The following is a 20,362-nucleotide window of genomic DNA, read 5'->3' as shown; positions in this document are numbered from 1 at the left end:
TTCGGATTAGTTTCCTTTTACACATTGATGAATTCCACCTGCTTGGAGCTCCCTCCCGTCAAGGCAGAGGGACTACAATGCCCAACGAGCAGACAGCCTTCCATCTCCGACTCCTTGCACCATATAAACATGACACTTGCATTTCCACCTTTTATGAATGCGTATGTGCTGCGTAGACTGTAGATAAGCCCACCTGTGAATGCACTCACTCTGCATGCACTCACTCTTGGCACTGCGGCTGTACTATGTGGGATTGTTTTCACATTTGGATTACGAGGAGTTCGCTGAGAGCAGACAATGGATCTAAGTTTGAACTGCTACAGTTTCCACTGAGCCTGTTGTATAAAACTGTAAGGCAGATCCTGAGGCTGAAGTACAAAATGCAGAGAGCTGTTCCACCTCATCCCAGCAAAGGGTGAAGCCAGTAAGCATGTCCTACAAGTGACAAGTGTCCAGAGAAAAACTGTGATATAGAGAACCATGTCTCCTGAGCTATTGCAATGAAATGCAGTATATTCATGTAGCGAAAAAACAGTCTAGACAACTTTTATTCTGCCTTCAAAGCATAAGGATTACAATACACAGGTGTCAAAAGTTCCTTGGGAAATGAAATACGCCGAGTCTCCTGCTCCTATTAAAGCGGTGTGTTCTGCTCAGTGCATTAGCATTTCATTTTAGCTGCCTTAAAATAGGTATGCAGAAAAATGTTTCTAAATACACTTTGTCTTTCCAGTAGGTTTGCAATCTATTTGCAGTCTATTTTCAAATACACGCTCCTTATTCTAGAATGAAAAGCCAGTGTTGAATCACACTCATTTCAGCAGCCTTTTCAGTTTGTATACGAGGATTTATCATCTTTAATTTAGCAAGTTTACAGAACACAGCCAACTGGTTTTCTCTGCTTCCAAATAAAGTATGGAAAGTACAGTCTGTGGCAAGGGAAGCAGAAGATGAAAAGGCCCATCTGGGTATCTTTTTTATGTTGCAGCTGTTAAGAACTGAAACCCATTCTCTGACAGAAAAATAGAATTCAGTAGTTAATATGAAAAGGCATGTTCATGTGTTATTTCCCTAATGTATAGACATGTGTGGCTCTTTCAAAAAAAATAAAAATAAAATAAATTCCTGCTTTAGATAAAGACAATTGCAAGGAGAGCACAATGAAGAGCTGACAGAATAGGAAGCTGGAAGATTATACACTCGTGTGCAAAGTTCTTATTCTCTTACATTTCTACCGGGGCAAAATCATGAAAAAAATGCAAAGATGTCTGCAGGTTTAGCATAAGCAGCTGAATTACTGTAGGTGAGGTCGCTGTCCCTATTCATGGGGACTACCACGGAAGGACTGCCACACAGATTAAAAAAAAAAATCAGTGACACTGCCCGGCATCATCGCAGGAGGAACCAGGCTAATAATAGAAACAAAGTTACGCTGGAGGACTTTAAAGCCTAACTGAAGGCTTGAGTTTTACTGAGACAAATCAAGGCACCACCTGTGAAAGTAAAATCTTTTACAGTTTTTAGTACTATGTAGAATGGACTATAGGACTATATAGACTGAATGCTTTTTGGACTATACAGAATGAATACTTGGATATTTCCAACAGCTGCAGGTGTTAGATCAACCATATAAATGATATAAAAATCCGTGTGTTAACTTTGGAGGAGGAAATCTATGACCACTTAAGACAAGGATTTAGGGGATGGTTCAATGGCACTTGTAAATTGCTCACCGAAGTCGGTATTTCCAAGCATAGGGTTTCCAAAGAGAAATCTCAAATTAAGGAAGAAGTCAGTATTTCACATATATGGCAAATTTTCACTCATAAAATAAGAAATGCCAACTAATCATAAGGAATTGAGTATATAAAGTAAATTTAACAACTCGTTACAATTTACAGAAATTTAGGTGAGAAAGGAACACTTCTCAACAAAAGAAAAAGAAATAAATACATCGTTAGATATCTAATCTAATTCCACAATTTAAAGAACTTTCAACTGCATCATACATCTTGATGTTTAAAACTAAATGCAGTGATCATCTTGTTCAGGGCAATTTTGCCTCATTTTGTAAGGTATGCAGTCCTTGCAGAGAAGAGGGAAAGTTAAGTACATGTTTTAAGACTTCTCTGCAGAGACAGGGAGATAGCATGTGTCAATATTTACTGTTCTCATTAAGTCACTACAAAATGTTTGTTTTCACCTTTGAAAGTAATTTGCACAGTGGAGTTGTGCTGATAAAGGATTGACGCTTGAGAGGTGGCAAGCACCTGCTTCTGTGCTGAGCAGAACATACGCATGCCTTGGGCTCACCAGGTCTAGCCAAGAGCAATTAGCTCAATTCAACTTTTTTAGGCTGAAAGGTATTGCAACTGCGGGGGAGGAGGAAGGACACAGATCATGTCTGGCACATCTTAACACAGGTTTTCTATCATAATAAAATCCTAGCACTAATCAGATGTTTCAAGCAAGGTATCTGCTAGCCAGTCAGCTCCCGGAGAGATTTTCCCACCCCTCAGTCATTTAGGAAAGCAAAGTCCATGTCATTTTCAACACCCATCACATGTGCTCCTCTGCTGGTCTAGGGCTGGGAAGCTGCATCCGGAGCCGCTGTTGACTCACACAGCAGGTAGGCAGCAGTGGGCAGCGATGCGAACCACCCCTCACTGAATCGTGCTGCAGTCGCTGCCTAGGGAAGGTGCTGGGCAGATGTCAGATCCAGCGCGTCAGAGAGGAAATAACACAAAGCACATGCGCTCAAGAGCAAGAAGCAGCTTGGAAAATAGCAACAGCGAAAGAGACAGAATGTGACTTGGCACAGGAGGACGAGCGCTGCTGCTCCACCACGCACCTCTCACAGGCACACACCGCGCTGCGTGCCCTGCAGGACAAGCACTCTGTATCTGCACACCACAAAATGCTGAAAAGGATTTCAAAATGTTTGGTGGCTGCCACAGAGGAAATGCAAATACTCATCTTGAGAAGATGCTGAGAATGGATAAGTTACTCTTACTGGTATTAACCAGATTTTTGAAATGGAAAGTGTTTATCCCTTGAGTTTCCAGACCTTAAACTTTTCTGCAAGATGTACAGATGTTTCTTCATCCCCCAGCTTCTGTACCCAGAGAGTCCTGGAAGGAGGACGAGAGGACTTAATCTATGTCAGTGGTTCTCTGCCGCTGGGGCTGTAGGTGCAGGGTAAGTGCTGCAGGAGATGCCATAACCGACTAGCATGAGCCAAAAATGATGCCAGAAAGAGCCCTGTGCATACCCTCATTCCTCCTTGGATATCTCAGTATCCCTGTTTTCCAGATTGAGCAAGGGCTGTGACTGTGTGTGGCTGCTCATGCCGTTCTTTGCCTGCCCCCAGCCCACCCTTGCTTTGGTCTGATCTACCCCAGTGCCGGCAGACAGCTTTCTTCATCTCTTGCTGCATGTGAATTTTGACCACAGTAGTTAATCTGTCCCACTCTTTCCCTAGGAAGAAAAACTAGGAAAGATCCGGTCTCCTTGGAGGAAATTCTTACCTGTTAATTCTACAAAGCTCTGCATACCTTGCTCACCATACTAGAAACGGGCTTTCACACAGCTGAGAAACGTGTTCTGTGCCCCTTTTGTCCTTGCTGTTCTTGAACGCCCATAGCCCTGTTTATAATTCCTCCCACAGTCATCATTCCTATATTCTGGCAAAGACCATCAGCGTTCACAATGCAGAATAATAACTACTGGCAATTACCCTGCCAATGCAAGCCATGAAGAAACGTAGAGTGCACAATACGCTGCTACCTATAATGATTTTATTCCACAGTACCTGGGGGTACCAGCCCCTAGGAAAGGACATCTGGCTCCTATTTCTGAGAACAGCGGTTTGTGGGTTTTGATTTGTATGCGCCCGTGGAATTTTTGAAGGAAGCAATTCAGAACTTAAGCACATTTCATCATTTTCATTTATGGCAGGGGAAATGTGTATAGTTATACATGCCCGAAGAGATCAGGAGGATTATTTTTAAACTGAAACCTTTGATGTTTTTACAGCATTTACACAATTCCTCTTAAACCAATGTTTTCCTTTTTAAAATTAGCATCAGCGTTTGTTTCCTGTGTGAAACCTGGTTTGTGTCTGACCAATTAAAGTGAAGACAAATGTGACAGGAAACTGTTTTGAATACAGTACCTCAGCTGCAAAGTATAACTTTTCTGAGTAATTGAAATGAAAGTCAGTATCAGTAAAAATAAATTGCACAATTCGGTTGTGGCTGGAAAATTACTACTGAGACAGGCAACTTGATACAACTATTTCTATTACTTTCTATTGCATTAGGTAAGGCAATAAATACTTAATAAGAATAGTAGAGCAAGGTTTATTTTATTCCACATTGTGCATATCAAACAATACTGCTAGCAAAAGGTTGCCCTTAGGGCAGGAAAATGTTTCATTCTCCATGCCTCTGCGGTCGAGAGCCTTTCTGCTGGTTCTGCCAAAAAGGATGCCAATTAGTGTCGAGTAACATTTTGGTACTGCTGATGCAATGCACAACAAAGGGAACATAGTATGGGGAAATGGACTTGCTGTACTAAGAGATCAAAAATACCACTTTTATTCTGGTAATTGGACCTAGAGTTCAGTGAGAGGGAGAACAAGAGAACACTACTCCTGCCATTTCATGGTTTACATCCCCAGTTTGGTACTGGGAAGTCTCATTTCAAGATCGCCTGTTAGAGGAAGGTGACATTGTATAAACCTTCAAAACGCACAGATCGTAGCCAGATGCTCAGGTGAATCCCTCACCAGCTGTGTTAATTCCGCTTGCTCTGTCACGAATATTCCTCATGCCATCTAGACAAATTGCTTCTGTGAAATCCAGAGGAGAATGAAATCTGTTTAGAAGCGTGCACGAAGCATGTTCACTGGCAGAGATAAATGTCAGGGACATTATTCAGTTTTATTGTACTTCCAGCTTCCCCAGCGGGTCCCACTGATCTGCCTCTGCCCGTATAAAAGCAGAGTGAGGAAGATGACGGTACCTCGGAGAGAAGGCCACTTCGCTCAGCAGTCAGTCAGTTCCCAGAATCCCTTCTTGTGGTCATTTCATGAGTTTCAGATCTAACAGAGTGCTTTGCAGATGATGCTGACATCCAAAGAGGATGGGCAGGGGATAAAACTGACCAAAGCAATCCCAAGTGGTAAGCAGGGACAGCATTGCTCAGGAACACCCCCCAGAAATCCTGCTTGACAGGGACAAAACGACTTCCCTGACAATGGCACTGCTGATCATTTGCCATAGTTTAATGAGAACAATGTTTGATCTGCAATGATTAAACCTGACTTTCTTAGCTTTGCAGAGATTTCAATAGAAAAGTAAATCCAGCTTCACACCATGTATTGTCGTGACTTTATTTCCTCTGCAAAAATGCCAACATCAGCATAAACCTGTTTTTTTTGTTGTTTTGTTTTGTTTTTTTTAAGGGAAGTTTATTATGTGTATAGTACACAGAAGATGCTCAGGTAAAAATAGGAATTAGATCACTGCTGCTATAAAGAGGAGTGGAATATCTTCCCTTAGTCAAGCCCCAAGCAGTTGGCACCCTATAAATCATAGGAAGCACAGGGGTAATTATAGAACTGGAAGCTGATTACTGTAAACATTCAGAAGTAGCTCCTAGTAAGTGGAAACTAAACATAATGTGAGCATGATCACAACCATGAAGGAACCATGCAGGTCACTATACCCCCATTTTTTCTCTATTCCTTAAGACTAGGTTACCTCACGAAGCAACAAGCAAGAGAGTCAATCTAGCACCTTGTAGTTTAACAGCCTGTTAATACTGTGAATTTTGTTCTCTGTCAAAATTAGTGTTGATTTGACAACACTCTGATCACAAGGATCTGATTACTTTCCTGCTTGCATTAAGCAACACTGCTAGCAGCTTCTGCCAGTAGGTTCTGCCACCTTCAAGCACCCTGTTTGTCACTCTCACGAGGGGTGCTGGTGCCTTTGTGGTGGAAAACACCCAGTCAAAGAAGTCCAACCTGCACTGAAATTAGATGATGTCAACACATGAAATGGGTTTTAATGCCGGGGGTGTTCATTTTGTCACTCTTGGGGCCACAGAGAGAGAAAACTGTCTCCTCCACCTTTAATACAGGGACCTTAGTGAAGGTGCAGCCACAGTGAGCTGGACCGTGACAAAGTGTCAGATTCCTGCCTCAGAGGAGTCAGACCTCCAGGACCAACACCACAACACTTGAGCTGAAAGCGATACCCTCTTTCTTACCCAAACATACCAGAATGATTATGCAACATGACCAGGAGGGAAGCTTGTTTTCTGACATCAGATTTTGCTCTGCTCCTGCCCTCAAATACTGTATCTTCTTGAGATACATGTAGGAAGATACACAGAACATGTAGTTTTTACTCTACATAGAGAATGTAGCTTATTTGTGCTTCTAATCCCTATCTGATCCTTACAAAGCTATTTACCTCAATTATAATTACTGCTGATAACAAGTTCTACAAGTTAATTACTCCAAACATAAGAACGTTCTTTTTCATCCATACACTTACATAGTCATTATACAATCCCAAATTCTAGTTTTCATCTCTATGTGAGGCAGAATTTTCAGAACTAAGACAAGTTTTGAAAAAGCCACCCTTTTGTTAAACAACTCCTACCTAAAGTTATCAAGAACACGGACATACAATGCCTAGAAAGACAACATAACTTTACCTGAAGAAGGCACCACAAAAAGCATAACTTTTGCCACCTGGCAGTAAGTGTCTCACCGTGCTGTATAATCCCATGCTCCAAAAGTCTGCGGCCAAGCTGCTCGGCTTCGGTCCTCGTCGTGGCCTCTCCTTCCTGGATGAGCCAGTCAATGAACTCTGATGCCACAAAGGTCCGCTCATACTTGACTCCTTCCTCTTCCCTGGCTTGCAAAAGAGTATTTTCAGAACTCATCAACCTGGTAGGGAAGCGAAAAAAAACAATAGGGAAAATGATACTTCAAAAAAACAACTCCAGATCTATTCTGGCAAATCTCACTGATACCAAGCAAACAGATGTGAACCTAACTTACTAAATCTTCCCTCAAGCTATCAATCTAAACTTAGTATGGGAATTATAGCAGCTCAGTCGAGAAATTTAGGCTTCATATACCTATATGAAGTTAAAGCTTTCTCCTTTTCCCTAAAAGAAAACAAGGTTCTTCAGCTTTGCATTTCCCATATTTAGTTCTTTAGCTTCCCTGAAAGTTAACGTATAATTGACCTCAAAATAAAATCAGCCTAAAAGCACCAAGTTATAGTTAATGTGTTCAAAAATTCCTAATTAATTTTTACAGTCAGCAGGACTATGCCCCCAAGTCATTTAGATGGTTTTGAAAATTCTCCCTGTAAGCTGTAAAACAGCTGCAGAAAAATTCAAGAGGAAGGAAAAAAGGCAGTTCTGTGGTCTGGATGGTTGGTAAATATTTGGCTCCCACCACTCCGCGATGCAGCTGCAGCCAGTGAAATTGTACACCTGAACACATTTTGACATTGGAGATAATCTCTCAGTTTGCCCTAACACAAGAGTTAAGAACATTATGAGGTGTCTCCAAATCTCCATCCAATTGGCACATATATAACTTAAAAACACTAGGAAAATTCTTCTCCATTCAAGGAACCTAAACAAATGACGCAATATAAAAACAAAAGGAAAAAGAAAAAAAAAAAAAAGCCTCAGTATTTTGTTAATGCAAAAATGAGGTTGACATTTTGGAGGAGAAGAAATGAGAATCAGTCTCTTTTAATACAGAACTGCACTTTTTTGTTGGGAGACTGAGAAACACAGCCTCTTTATTCGTTAATTTAATTATTATTCATAATTATTTTATTTACTATAGGCTAAAGGCAAGATTTTCAGAACAACTGTTCAAGAATGGCTTGTTTGAGTTTTTTTCCATGTAAGATTGTAAGTCTCCTCCCCTCACCAACTATTTGGAAATTAAAGGCACAACTGGACCACAATGTGAAAATTCCAAAAGCTCTTGATCTTTGCCCTTCTTATCAGAAAATTGAATTTCATATAAACCTATACATGAGTGATCACTTTCTTAAATTGCCAGTATGCCCAGAACTGATGGAAATCATGGAAAGTACAATAAATATATAACTTCACCTCTTTTGGGGGCTTCTGAATTCCGAAGTTGGGCATCAGAAATAGAGAACACAGAAGTTTCATTTGAAATTACAGTGAAGACGTTTGATGGGACCTGCCCCTTGTTATTTCACCTGAACGATTTATTCCAGTGACTTTAATGAGAGCTAACCAGAAGCCAGGGCTGGCTGAATGTGACCCCAGGCAGCAGATCATCAAACCAGTCAAAGGCTGCTCTGCCACAGCTGAAGCTGAGCGGCAGATATAATGAACTGCTCCTGTCCATGTCGGTGTGTCGTTACCAACACCTCTGAGCTGAGTAAGGATGAAGAAAGTCAAAATTAGCTGAATTCAGGGATGGGGTCAAAAGCAAGAACGTGTATCATGGGGGACAAGATACTGACTCCAGAACTCTTGCAAAGGTTTTATTCTTTTTCATATTTTTATTTGCCCACGTGTGCATGCAAGGCTTAGCTCTCTGTCCCACGCTAACCACACCTGATTTGGAGAGAGCTCCAAGAGACCATCTTTAAATGTCTCTTGTTCACCAAGCTTTTTTCCCCCTGAGAAATAAAAAGCAAACCCAAAACTCGTGTCTTTTATACCATCTGCTGCATGGTTACCCAGAACTGGTTGCCCAGGCTCTGCGGGCACCAAACAAAAAGTCCTGAGGATTGTGTTAATTGTTCTTTGATGAGCTTATAATTAGTTGACCAGCTCATTGAAGCACCAGATAGAGAGGTCCTTGAAAAAGTGATGCTAATCATTAGATTTTTACAGCCACAAAAGAAATCTGGAAAAATATCAAGTGGAAAAACACTCAGCTTGACATTTCACACCCTTCTGCATGTGCCCAGAATAGCACTGCAAAGGATTTGGACTTGTGAACAGACACGGCAAATTGACAGTTTTACAAACCCAGAAACAGCAATCCACTGCTAACTGAAGTAAATCACTGTAACGCCACTGCTGTCAACAGAAGTGTACCAATTTCCATCAGCCAAAACCTGGCCTGGCATTAGCCAAAATTGGAAACTGCCTCTCTCTCTTCCATTTTCTGTGTGTTTCCAAAAACATGAGACCGTTTATGTCAAAACCTATTATTTGTTACAACTTGTGTTAACCTACGTGAACGGAATGTATTTAGCCAAACACAAAACATTTCAGAAGATTTTTTTTTACTTTGTTTTATCTAAATAACTGCACCAAAGGATAAATGTAAATTAACCGCTTATGAGGTAAAATGAAAGTGATTCAAAGAACACCGTCTCAAAATTATCTGAATGATTTCCTGAAATTAACACCATAAAATCGCACTTTTCACTGTGAAATCTAATTGAAAGTTGAAGCTGAAGTCAATGTCATGAGATGACTCGTAGCTCCTAAAACTGACTGCACCAGAAACACTACAGTCCTGCGCGCCTGACCTAAACCTACGAGAACTGCAAACATAATAAAAATATGGTGCCTGCACAACTTGAATTTTTAAAAAAAAAAAGAAACCCAACTAAGAAAGGTCTGTGTTGGATTTATATAAGACTTGCAGGGAGGGTTTTGTTGAACAGGAAACATGCTTATCTTATCCAATCTCTTTGGTCAGTCCTGCAGAGTATGAAAACTGATACCATCCTTGGGTCTAGTGAACTGTTCCAGAATTTTCAGGAAGACTTAAAGCCGTAGGTAATCCATTAGGTTTCATCTGTAGTTATAAACCTGAAACTCAAAGCACGTTCACAGAAAGGGTTACCAAAGTTTGCACCGATGTGCAGGCAATCTGAGCTGTTTGATGATTTTCAGCGCAAATGAAGGGAGGATAGGGTCAGAGACTGATTTTAAATCTTCTAATCAGGCACCTACAACCACCAAAGGCATTCATGACAGGTAAGGGAGGTAATGCCATAGAGAGGACAGTACAGGGTAAAAGGAGCTCTGTGGTCACATAGAAGGGGGACAAGGAAAGGCTTGGGGACAGACCTGATGGCCCATGTTCCAGAGAGAGCACAGGGCATCTACCCCTCACTGCTGTCTGAATGCTGGGAACTTGCCTAATGCATCCCCTCCTCTGTCTGTGCAGCAGTCTGCTCATCCTCCTAAATCATTTTGCTCATTTTACCCATCGAGGGTAAAAATCTGCGTGAAAGGTGTTGGATAACATCTGCAATGTTTGGCAAGCACAAGCTACTCTGGCTTCTGAATGTAACGGTACTCCAGCCCTGATGTGATGGGTGGGGAAGAGCAGGAAATAGTATTACAATGCGCGTCTTAAAAGAGCAAAGCCTAGTGAAGACCAGCAACACCTAAAAAACTTAGATACATTTCAAAATCATCTTGGCTTCAGATACATTTCCTTTGGCATAGTCACATTTCTCTTGAAATTAGGCCTACAGACATTTTGATAAACAAGTTGAATATACTGGCAACTGATTTCACATCTGTGCATGAAGACTTTCTCCAGTTGTTGCCTTTTAATTACTAGTTTAATTATGCTGAATTAATATTTTCTTTCTCAATGCTATAAGCAAAGACTTGTATTACCCATGTGCGTAGTTCACTGCAGAACTCCTTCTGCACTAGTCTGACGTTCAGTATTGGATTTTGAGTTTAAAATGCATCCAATGAAACTGTGAAGGTGTTGCTAATAGGGATGTAATGAAATCAGAGTGCTCTGCAGACTGGCTTTGCTACTGAAAACAAGTAAACCCAAACAGCCCAGGTATGCAGTCTTATCTCCCGTGAATACAAAATATTTCCAGTGAGCCATGGAGAATTTTTACCAGCTTTGACTGTCACAGACTGGTTTTGAAATGCCATGTATTTTTAAGCTACACTATATTTAGCACTTGGGGCTGGTTCTAAAAGTTTCTGAACCCTTTAGATACGTTGCCTAGGAGCAACCACCTCATGAGGATGAGTTATATTTAGATATAGGTGCTGGTTTGGGTATTAACTCCTTTCCCTTTATAAACACCATTCTGCTGGTGTAGTGTAGGGCGAACTAGACACTAAAGCTTGGTTTGGAGATGGTTCTCCGTGCAGAGAAATGGGGATGGAAGCAGACACACTCGCGGACAGAGCTTTTCCTACCATGGCTCATTTCATGCAGGGGACTGTTATCAGCCTCACCAAGAAAAAAAATGATTTTGCTCACAGAAGCTAAAAACTGAAAACAAGGTTGCAGTCTAGACACACCAATCAACTTCCCATAGCATGGGCTATGCCTGAGGGCAGTGTGTATTAGAGACTAAAGGAGCAAATGCTGTGCTTCGTAAAGCGCAGGAGATTTTGGAGATGGGCAGTCCAACTATCTTTCCCAGTGTATCCAGTGAAGGATTTTTGCCAGTGGCGTATTTTGTGTTTTACCCAATTTATTTTTACTTTAATTAGTCACAGTCACAGAAATGACTCTTTGAGCAACCTGATTCAGTGGGAGGTGTCCCTGCCCATGGCAGGGGGGTGGAACTGGATGATCTTTAAGGTCTCTTCCAACCCAAACCATGCTGTGATTCTGTGATCCTAAATTTTACACGGCAGGTGCAACAAAAGGAGTGGCATTTACAGTTGTTTTTTTATATTTCAGATTAACTGCTATTTCACCAAACTGCCCTTCATAGCCTTCTAACCTTGAAGACAGCATTTACCACCAGCTTTTTAACATGGCTTTGTCCTGACACCTGGTACAGAGTTCAAATGAAAATACCACAACCCTGGTTTGGGGAAAGCTGCAGAGCTGGCGAGTTGTTCCGAAGGCGCTTCCAACAACACGCCCAGTCCCCTGGCAGCAATGAACAGAGCAGTTGGCAGCCTTCCCTTGTTTTGCTGATCTTTCGCATCTGCCCTCTTGTGCAGGGGAAGCAGGAGGGATAGGCAATGGTGCGGCATTTCGGGAAAACCCTGGGACACACTAGCAATAGGGGACTGTCCAACAGGGGGTCATGGCTGTGTTTTTAGCCTTCTGCTTAACACCTTCCTCTGTACAGCTGCTGATTTATTGCAGGAGGGAAACTAAACGACTCCAGCCAGAGGACTCAGTGTCTCTCACCAAGAGGGAGTGTGGGCAGGATTCAGCCCGGAGCAATACTTGAAGCTTTTGGTAAATAACACACCGCAACTTTTGCATTACTTTGTAGCACATGCCAACATGCATTTTATTCACTCTGCTTGAAAGTGCCACGTTACAATCCCTACATCCTGAATTAAAATGTCATTAATTATAGATCGGGAAGTACGGTTAAGCTGCCTAGTTATTTGACGGAAGTAATCCAGTGGGATATTCAGTATCTCAGCACAATCATTAACTTCAAATCTTAATTAGATGTTCTTGGCTGAGGTTTATTTTTGCAACTGCTTTTAGTATAAGCTCTCTGATGCAGAAGCTTTGCAGACTGGAACAGCAAAGATTAATTTCACTCATTATTTAAAATCATAACTCCTGGTGAAGCCGTAGAGACGGAGTTGCAAAGAAATATGTAGCCACTTGTTCAGTATATTTTGATGTACTAAAGTTTTGGGTCTTGTGATTACAATTTTAGATGACCAATCATCCGGTTGTGGCTCTTTTTTTATAAAATAGAGTGAAAGGACTAAAATTTACATTGGGTTCTCACACAGGATGTGTTTACAAACCACAGACAACGTAACATAACAAATGCAATTTCATTTTAAACAAAATCATAGAATCATAGAAACATAGAATCATTTAGGTTGGAAAAGACCTCTAAGATCACCTGGTCCAACCTTTAACCTAGCACTGCCAAGTTCACCATTAAACTGTGTCACTAACCACTACATCTACACATTTTTTGAAGACCTCCAGGGATGGTGACTCAACTATTTTCCTGGGCACCCTGTTCCAATACTCCACAACCATTTCAGTGAAAAAAACTTTCCTAACATCCAACCTAAACCTCCCCTGGTGCAACTTAAAGCCATTTCCTCGTCTCATCACTTAGTGCTTGGGAGAAGAGACTTATCCCCACCTCCCTATAGCCTCCTTAAAGGTCATTGCAATACGGTCTCCCCTGAACCTCTCTTTCTGTAGGCTAAACGACCCCAGCTCCCTGAGCTGTTCCTCGTAAAACTTTTTTAGAACCTTCACCATCTTTGTTGCCCTTCTCTGGACATGCTGCAGCACCTCGATGTCCTTCTTGTAGCGAGGGGCCCAAAACTGAACACAGTACTCAAGGTGCAGCCTCACCAGAGCTGAGTACAGGGAGACAATCACTTCCTAGCCCTGCTGGCCACACTGCTTCTGATATAAGCCAGGATGCTGCTGGCCTCCTTGGCCACCTGAGCACACTGATGGCTCATATTCAGCCAGCTATCGACCAATACCCCCAGGTCCCTTTCTGCTGGGTGGCTTTCCATCCCGTAGGGCTGCCTGGGGTTGTTGTACCCCAAGTTCAGAACCAGCACTTACCCTTGTTGAAACTCATACTGTTGGCCTCAGTCCAAAATGCTACAAGTCAACATGGTAGGAAAGCAAAAGGGAAATGTAAAGAGAGAAGGGTTACAAAATGAAGTCACGTGATTATGCAGACCAATTACTGCATGATTTGAAAGTCTCTGACTATACAAAAATGGATGAACAAGTACCATTTGCCTCCTGCGGTACTATTATTGACAGATGATGGATACTGAATGCAACGTACTTTTCATAGAGCCTTTGTCCTCTCATGAACACCTTCACCTCGTTATCCAGCGGAAACGTCCCATCGTCTTTTCTGAAGCGGTAGAACAGTTTGACATCCTTGAATTCTTTATGCTCATCACAAACTGAAATGTAAAATGAAAAAAAATCTTCACAAGGATGCTAAAGGGTTGAGAATCCATTTAGCAGGTATCAGCGGTGAACTACAAAGCAAGCACGAGTGGAGCCTAGCCTCCCGTATTTCTTAGCATACAGCCACATGCAAGTTTAACAAATGATAAAAGACTGAAGAAAACTTTCAGACAGGTAACAAAATTTCTAGCTGAGAGGGATCGGTGTTTGTCAGTTTCATAACTATAGCTATGAATAGCAAAAAAGCATCCATCTGTTAGATACCTGGAAAACCTTTTGATGTAAGCAGTTTGTCTAAAAAGATACCAGTGCAGAGCAGCCAGTGATTTAAGGACTGGCAAACTTCTTAATGTTACTTGTATCATTTAAACAATGCTGTAGGAAAGCTGAGTCTCCCTGCAGAAACAGCCAAAATCAAAGCCTTCTGCTCACTTAAAACTGTCTCAATCTCTCTGCCATGCCAGCTAGCAAATGGGAGGTACAACAGGAGCACACTGAGAAAAACTAAATAAGAATTTGTAAGAGACCAGCTGATGGTGGGTTCCTGCAAATGCCAGAAGAGAGCTGCAGCAAGGGCATAAATTAACGGGAAGGCAATCCCAAGCAAGGGGCTGTAGCAGAGCTGTCAGCCCACCCGCATGGGCTCACGTGCAGCAGGAGCTGGTACTGCTTGCACTTGATGCTGGTATTGAAAGGATGCTCTGGGCTCCCTGCAAAACCTGATTAAACCTACCTGACTTTGCCCTCTCTCACTTCACTAACGATTTCATTAACTTCAAGCATAATGCATGAAAATTTTCAATAGACACCTGCTTTATGTGTAATATACACACACACGTATATAATTTGTATGAAAGTTACAGTGTGCAATTGGATTCTGAGGTAGAAAACATTTAAAGGTTGTTACAGTTTTACACAAGCACTCAGAAATAAAATATCTATTGCTCAATTAAATTAAGTCACTCAGGCATCCATGCAACTCTTCACTGACATTTTCTCAATAGAGGATTAAGTAGTCAGATTTGAATACCCTATAATTACTTTATTCTTTAACTATCTACCGTGAGTCCCAGTTTCCATAACAACCCAGAATTTTAATTTTATACCCAAGCAGAAGCTGTAGAAGTGGCACGCGTTCAGAATGTGCATTTCTTCCTTTAATTAAGGTGTTGTGAATGCATTGCTGATAGCAGCAGTATCCCTGCACACACAGTCACCCTTGTATAAAGTCAACAGTCATCTGTTAGCAGTTGCTCTATTTCCTATTAAAAAAGAAACAAATTGTACATTTTGTGTTTTTGAAATAGGTAATGATACTTGAAATAAAGGGCTTGAATCTTCTTTGTTTTTGTGCTTTCCAGCCTCTTTGTGCACTAAAAGGCAACTAAATGCTACCACTGATTTGGTAGCCTCCTTTTCATAAGTGTGAATTGTTATTCAAGATGCTAAATGGAACAGGTCTCAAACAGACAACAAGTTTAGGAGAAAATTAATCAGGGCACAGTCGGACATCTAACTTTCTTGCAGCTGTAGCAGCACAAATGTTTGTGCAGCTGGTGCGAGGAAAAGAGCTGGAGAACAAATCCCTGCAAGAAAGACAACCTTTTTTTTTTTACTGGCTGATTTTTCAGATGGGTTTTTCAGCTGGCAGGGGAGGATGGGGCTGTGTAGGGGGATCAGGGAGGGGAGGGCAGCAGGCAGAGCCTGGTGATGGCAGCAGAGGGGGCAGGATCCAGCTGGGGATGCTGGGGAGGCAGGGAAGAAGCAGCATGGTCTGCAGGGACTTCCCTCCTGTGCCAACATGGGGAACACAACTCTACACCCTGACTGCCTCTCCATGTCCCTGGGGAAACGGGGGGACTTGTGGAGCAGAACCCTTCAGGCCAGACACCCTGTTCCTGGCAGGGAAAGGACCCTACCTGTCCTATACCGGAGAGAAGAACAGGAGTGGGATTTCTCTTTGATTCACATCAGCCAATAAAATTTAGCTTAGAAGTGATATTGCGCTTACCATGATGGATAATGCTGTGATCCAATAACTTCTGGACAAGTTTAATTGCTGTCTCTCGGTCTGAGGCCTCCTTATGGTCAATCAGCCAGTCAATCAGCTCTTTGGCAACAAAGCAGTTGGGATACGTCTTGAGGTGGTGCCTCCGGTCCTTAATGACCTTCTCCTCGTGCAGTCGGAGCCTGCGGGTCGAAAATCACCCTATGAGTTTGGTGCTCAAAGAACCTCTGCCACCAGCAAAACTGGGAAAAGAGCTGAGCCAGTGTGCCCAAGCCTGGCTCACCCCGAGGGCTCTGCAGCTGTTGGACACAAGCGGAAAAGAGCCTTCCACCCATGCTGGCAATCCCAGCATAGCATATGAAAAAAAAAGCATATGAAAAAAAAGCATATGAAGCACATTAAAATGCTTCCTGTCTGTCAATTAAACTGTCAATAATTTGGAATTAATTTTCCCACGTTGCCGCTAATCTGTCCCATGTCACTCTTTCATTTTGCAGTACCACCGCCATAGACTTTTTTAAACCTCATACATTTTTTTAAATGTAGTAACTTGATTGTTTGGGTAACTCCATTTTGCCTCCAGCTGCAAAAGTACAGGATTTATGATTTAAAATTCAGTCACAAAGCTGTTTCAACGCAATGTTATCTAGCACAAAAAAGTTGCCTCCTACTCTAAATAAAGGGAAACCTATTTCTTACTCTGAAAACTATTGGTAAATGCTGTCTATCTGCAACATTCCCTCATCATAATGAAAGCAAGGAGGCTGGCTGATTTTGAGACACTTAGGTCTGAATGCAAAATCCTGGCTATGTTAGTAAAGGCCTTTGGGTCCTGCATCTTTATTTTTAGTCACTTTTTTCCAAACAAATATAATGAGTAACATCGGTATCAATAAATTAATGGATAGAGGTTTTTTTAACTTGTTTAGCTTTCTGCTTTCTTGTTTATTTCTTTTTGTTTTTCATTAATAAATTTATTCATCCCGTTTTTGCAGTGCCAGGTACGCACACAGCAGTTAAGAAAACATTGAAGCCACAACTCTTGGGCTCCTACCTCAAGCAGAAATATTGCTGTTCATTTCCAAGTGCCCAGGGTACTACCATGTAAATACTCTCACCAACTTCAATGAAGTTCTGAGTGATGCTGTAATAACTGTAGGGGCAACAACTCTCCCTATTTTCTTTACAGCACAGCAGGGTGTTAACCTGGGTCACGGGAAGCACAGAGTAGGAGTCCAGCCATGAGACCAATTGGCCTCTCAACGTGATTCCAGTGTGAAACAATTATTTCTCTTTAGAACCAAAGAAAGTGAAAAGAGTTGGCTGAAATTGGTGAAGACAGTGTTATTAGGGCAGTAGACAAACTTCTACCTAAAAATAGTAGCAAAGCAATGGTTTCATTTTGCAGCGTTCAGCCTTGAACTACAGCGGAATGTCCAATCCGTGATATGAATTCAAAACCAGCTTTGGGAAGCATTAAAAAATGAAAACTTTTTTATTAAAAACACTAATAAATCAGATTAGTATTCTGGAAAGAAATACTGGTAAATATCACAAGCATCATGAAAATCTCTGAGCTAAAATACCTTTGCTTAAAGCATATTTTCCAGATGTGCTCTAACAGCTGTTGCCATACTTAGGAAGAAAAGCCTACACAGCTCTAATTATAGAACGTGTAATTATCAATATTTCTGACTGAGCTTTACTTTCAAAATATATTTCAGGATTTGCTAATGTTCATCAAGTCTTATGCCGCACAATAATCTAAAAAAACAAAGATATGGAAAGAGCATATAATACATATGCAGACAGCTCAACCCACCTTTCAGTCACTGCTCTACGTCTTAATGAATGGTGTTCATCTGATACAAAAGGGAAAACCTGCTTCTACGAAATCCTTTGCACAAACTCCATGCTGGAGCGTGCCAAGAGGGGTACACTATTCTGTAAATGAGCCAGTAGCCAAGAGCACCAAAATCGAGTACTTGTGTTTTAAATTCTGGCTGAAGGCCTTCCTGCACTTGGTAGTCTCAAGTATTTTAAGTTCTCTGTCCTGTCAAAAGATACGGGGTCCTTCTACAGACTTCTTTCTTACGTAGAGCATTATAAGGTCTCTCTCAATACCCTTTTGCTTATATTCATGTAACTCATAGAAATTTCATTATCTTAACTGTCTCCACCCACCGGCTAAAGTGGATCCAAATTTTCTAAGAGGTTACAAAATCATCAAGTCAAACAGAACATTACCACATAAAGCTTCAACAAACCTGAAAAAAATATTTACGTACAGTTTCCACATACAAGTGGGTACTTATTCTACAGTGTATAGCCATCATGTACATACTGAATTATTTCCTGCTAATTTGTTTGAAATGAAGAACAAAGAGGGAATTTGTTTTTCTCCCTTGTATGCTCTCCTGTCTGTCAGGCTCCCTCACCTCTATGAATCTGCTAAAACTCAAATTTTATGGAGGAGAAGTAGCTCAATAAATTGAAATTGTGCCTAGCACACAGTACAAATGTAACCGCCCCAGATGAAGTTGTTGAGCTTACATTGCAGTACATAAATCAAGTTTAGGCCAGAACTCTAAAAATGTGTCAGTGTTCGGCCATATTTATCAGGAGCCAAATCAAATGGGATAAAAAGGGGGAAAAAATGTAACAGAATGCGATTATACACTGGAACCAAGGATCAAGTGAAGTGGTAAATTCTGTATCCCTTGGCATCTGGAAATAGGCTTCTCATCAAAAGACCTCAATGTTTTTCCTGTAAGTAATGTTACTCACTTTTCATCAGCTAGTCCACGTTATGGCTGGAAAAGATATCACTTGACGCTAGGCGCATTTCTCTTGCTAGAAGATGTTTCTCACAAGAGCTGCTCAGGAAAATTAGCTCCCTTACCAAACCTGAGCAGTCTGAGGGGAGAAGAGGCAGAAGGGAAAGGGTGAACAACAAGGGGTCATGGGGGAAACCTTCATTCAATAACCCCTTGGACTGGAGCTTATCTCCAGAAAACATTGTGTACACCAGTACATCATCCATATGTAATTCCCTACATTATTCAAGGTAACATACTGGGTTTTGCACTTGGGACCACGGTCTCTGCTACCTGTGGGATATGATGTGAGAACTAAAGCATTTGAGCCATTCCCTGTGAACTGGAACAGGCACGTGCAACCCTTTAATATTTACACGTTGATATCTATGCCTCATATTTGTTCTTACAACAAACAGAGACAGTCTGTATTTGCATGCGTGCATGCCAGAACAGCTTTCTTGGGGCCTTGTCTAAACAGGAGTTGGTAGTAATGAATAATATGCGGGGACTCTTGCTCCAGATAAAAGTGCCTTCCTCCTGTGGAGTGTGGAAAGGGCTAACCCGAAGCACCGTGCTCCTGTTTTGCAGTGAATGTGCTCAGGGCTAGTCAGGAACAACGTTACTTGGTGAGAAGCCATTAGGCATTTTCTTTACCAACTGTCAGAAAAGTCATGAAAATGGAAAAATCAAATTTTTTGCTCAAGAAAAAAAGAATCAGGAACTCATTTGGGAAGAAACTGCTCTCACAGCTACATGAAATTTGTGTTTTGTTTTCCACTAGGGAAAACAATGCTTTTTAAAGTCTGTTGCATCTTTCTCTGAACCAATGGGTAAGGATTTCGCAAAGACAGTGACTGCACAAGAGCCTCACTTTGCTTTTAAAACCCACAGAAGGCCAATGTGCTGGCTGAAGACAGCACTGATGTCACCGACTGGACCACAGCTCAAATCTTTCACCCAGCTACTTCCCTCTCTTCAGTCTAGTAGTTTGTGCTTGGCTAACATCTACCTTGCAGAACACCATCCAGTCCTGATTTCTACGCATGAAAAGACAAAAAGCCTACTGCTCTTCTTGGTAGTTTTCTGAATAATTCATCTGCCATTCCCTGGTACATCCTATATTGTCCCTATATTTATTGTACCAAAGATCAGTAAAAATGTGTAGGGAACAGTTTGGATCCTGACACTTAATAGGCAGCACAGTACGAAGAGGAGGCTCAGGGGAGACCTCATTGCTCTCTGCAACTGCCTGAAAGGAAGGTGTGGGGAGCTGGGGGTCAGCCTCTTCCCACAGGTAACTAGCGATAGGGCCAGAGGGAATGGCCTCAAGTTGCGCCAGGAGAGGTTCAGGTTGGAAATGAGGAGACATTTCTTCTCAGAAAGAGCAGTCAGGCATTGGGACGGGTTGCCCAGGGAGGTGGTGAAGTCACCGTCCCTGGGGGTGTTCAAGGGAAGGTTGGACGTGGTGCTTAGGGACAGGGTTTAGTGGGTGACATTGGTGGTAGGGGGATGGTTGGACCAGATGGTCTTGGAGGTCTCTTCCAACCCTACTGATTCTGTGATTCTATGATTCTATATGGCTTCGACATTGTGCTCTGCTCATTCACTTCTTTTAAC

The 20,362-nt window shown here is 41.8% G+C and overlaps 1 protein-coding gene across 2 annotated transcripts in view; it reads right to left on the bottom strand.

Moving 5' to 3' along the window:
* DEPTOR (DEP domain containing MTOR interacting protein) overlaps positions 1-20,362 on the bottom strand; it is a 76,513-nt gene that overhangs the window by 32,199 nt on the left and 23,952 nt on the right. For both annotated transcript variants that reach the window (XM_040546964.1, XM_040546965.1), the window contains exons 2-4: positions 15,930-16,108; positions 13,788-13,911; positions 6,786-6,964 (exon numbers count right to left, since the gene is read on the bottom strand). In XM_040546964.1, the coding sequence (XP_040402898.1) occupies positions 6,786-6,964; positions 13,788-13,911; positions 15,930-16,108 (482 nt within the window). The remainder of the gene's footprint in view (positions 1-6,785; positions 6,965-13,787; positions 13,912-15,929; positions 16,109-20,362) is intronic.

The sequence above is a fragment of the Cygnus olor genome, chromosome 2 (assembly GCF_009769625.2).
Source record: "Cygnus olor isolate bCygOlo1 chromosome 2, bCygOlo1.pri.v2, whole genome shotgun sequence".
Taxonomy (NCBI): domain Eukaryota; kingdom Metazoa; phylum Chordata; class Aves; order Anseriformes; family Anatidae; genus Cygnus; species Cygnus olor.
Note: the sequence above shows the minus strand (reverse complement) of the source record. Positions and strands in the feature narration are given on the sequence as shown.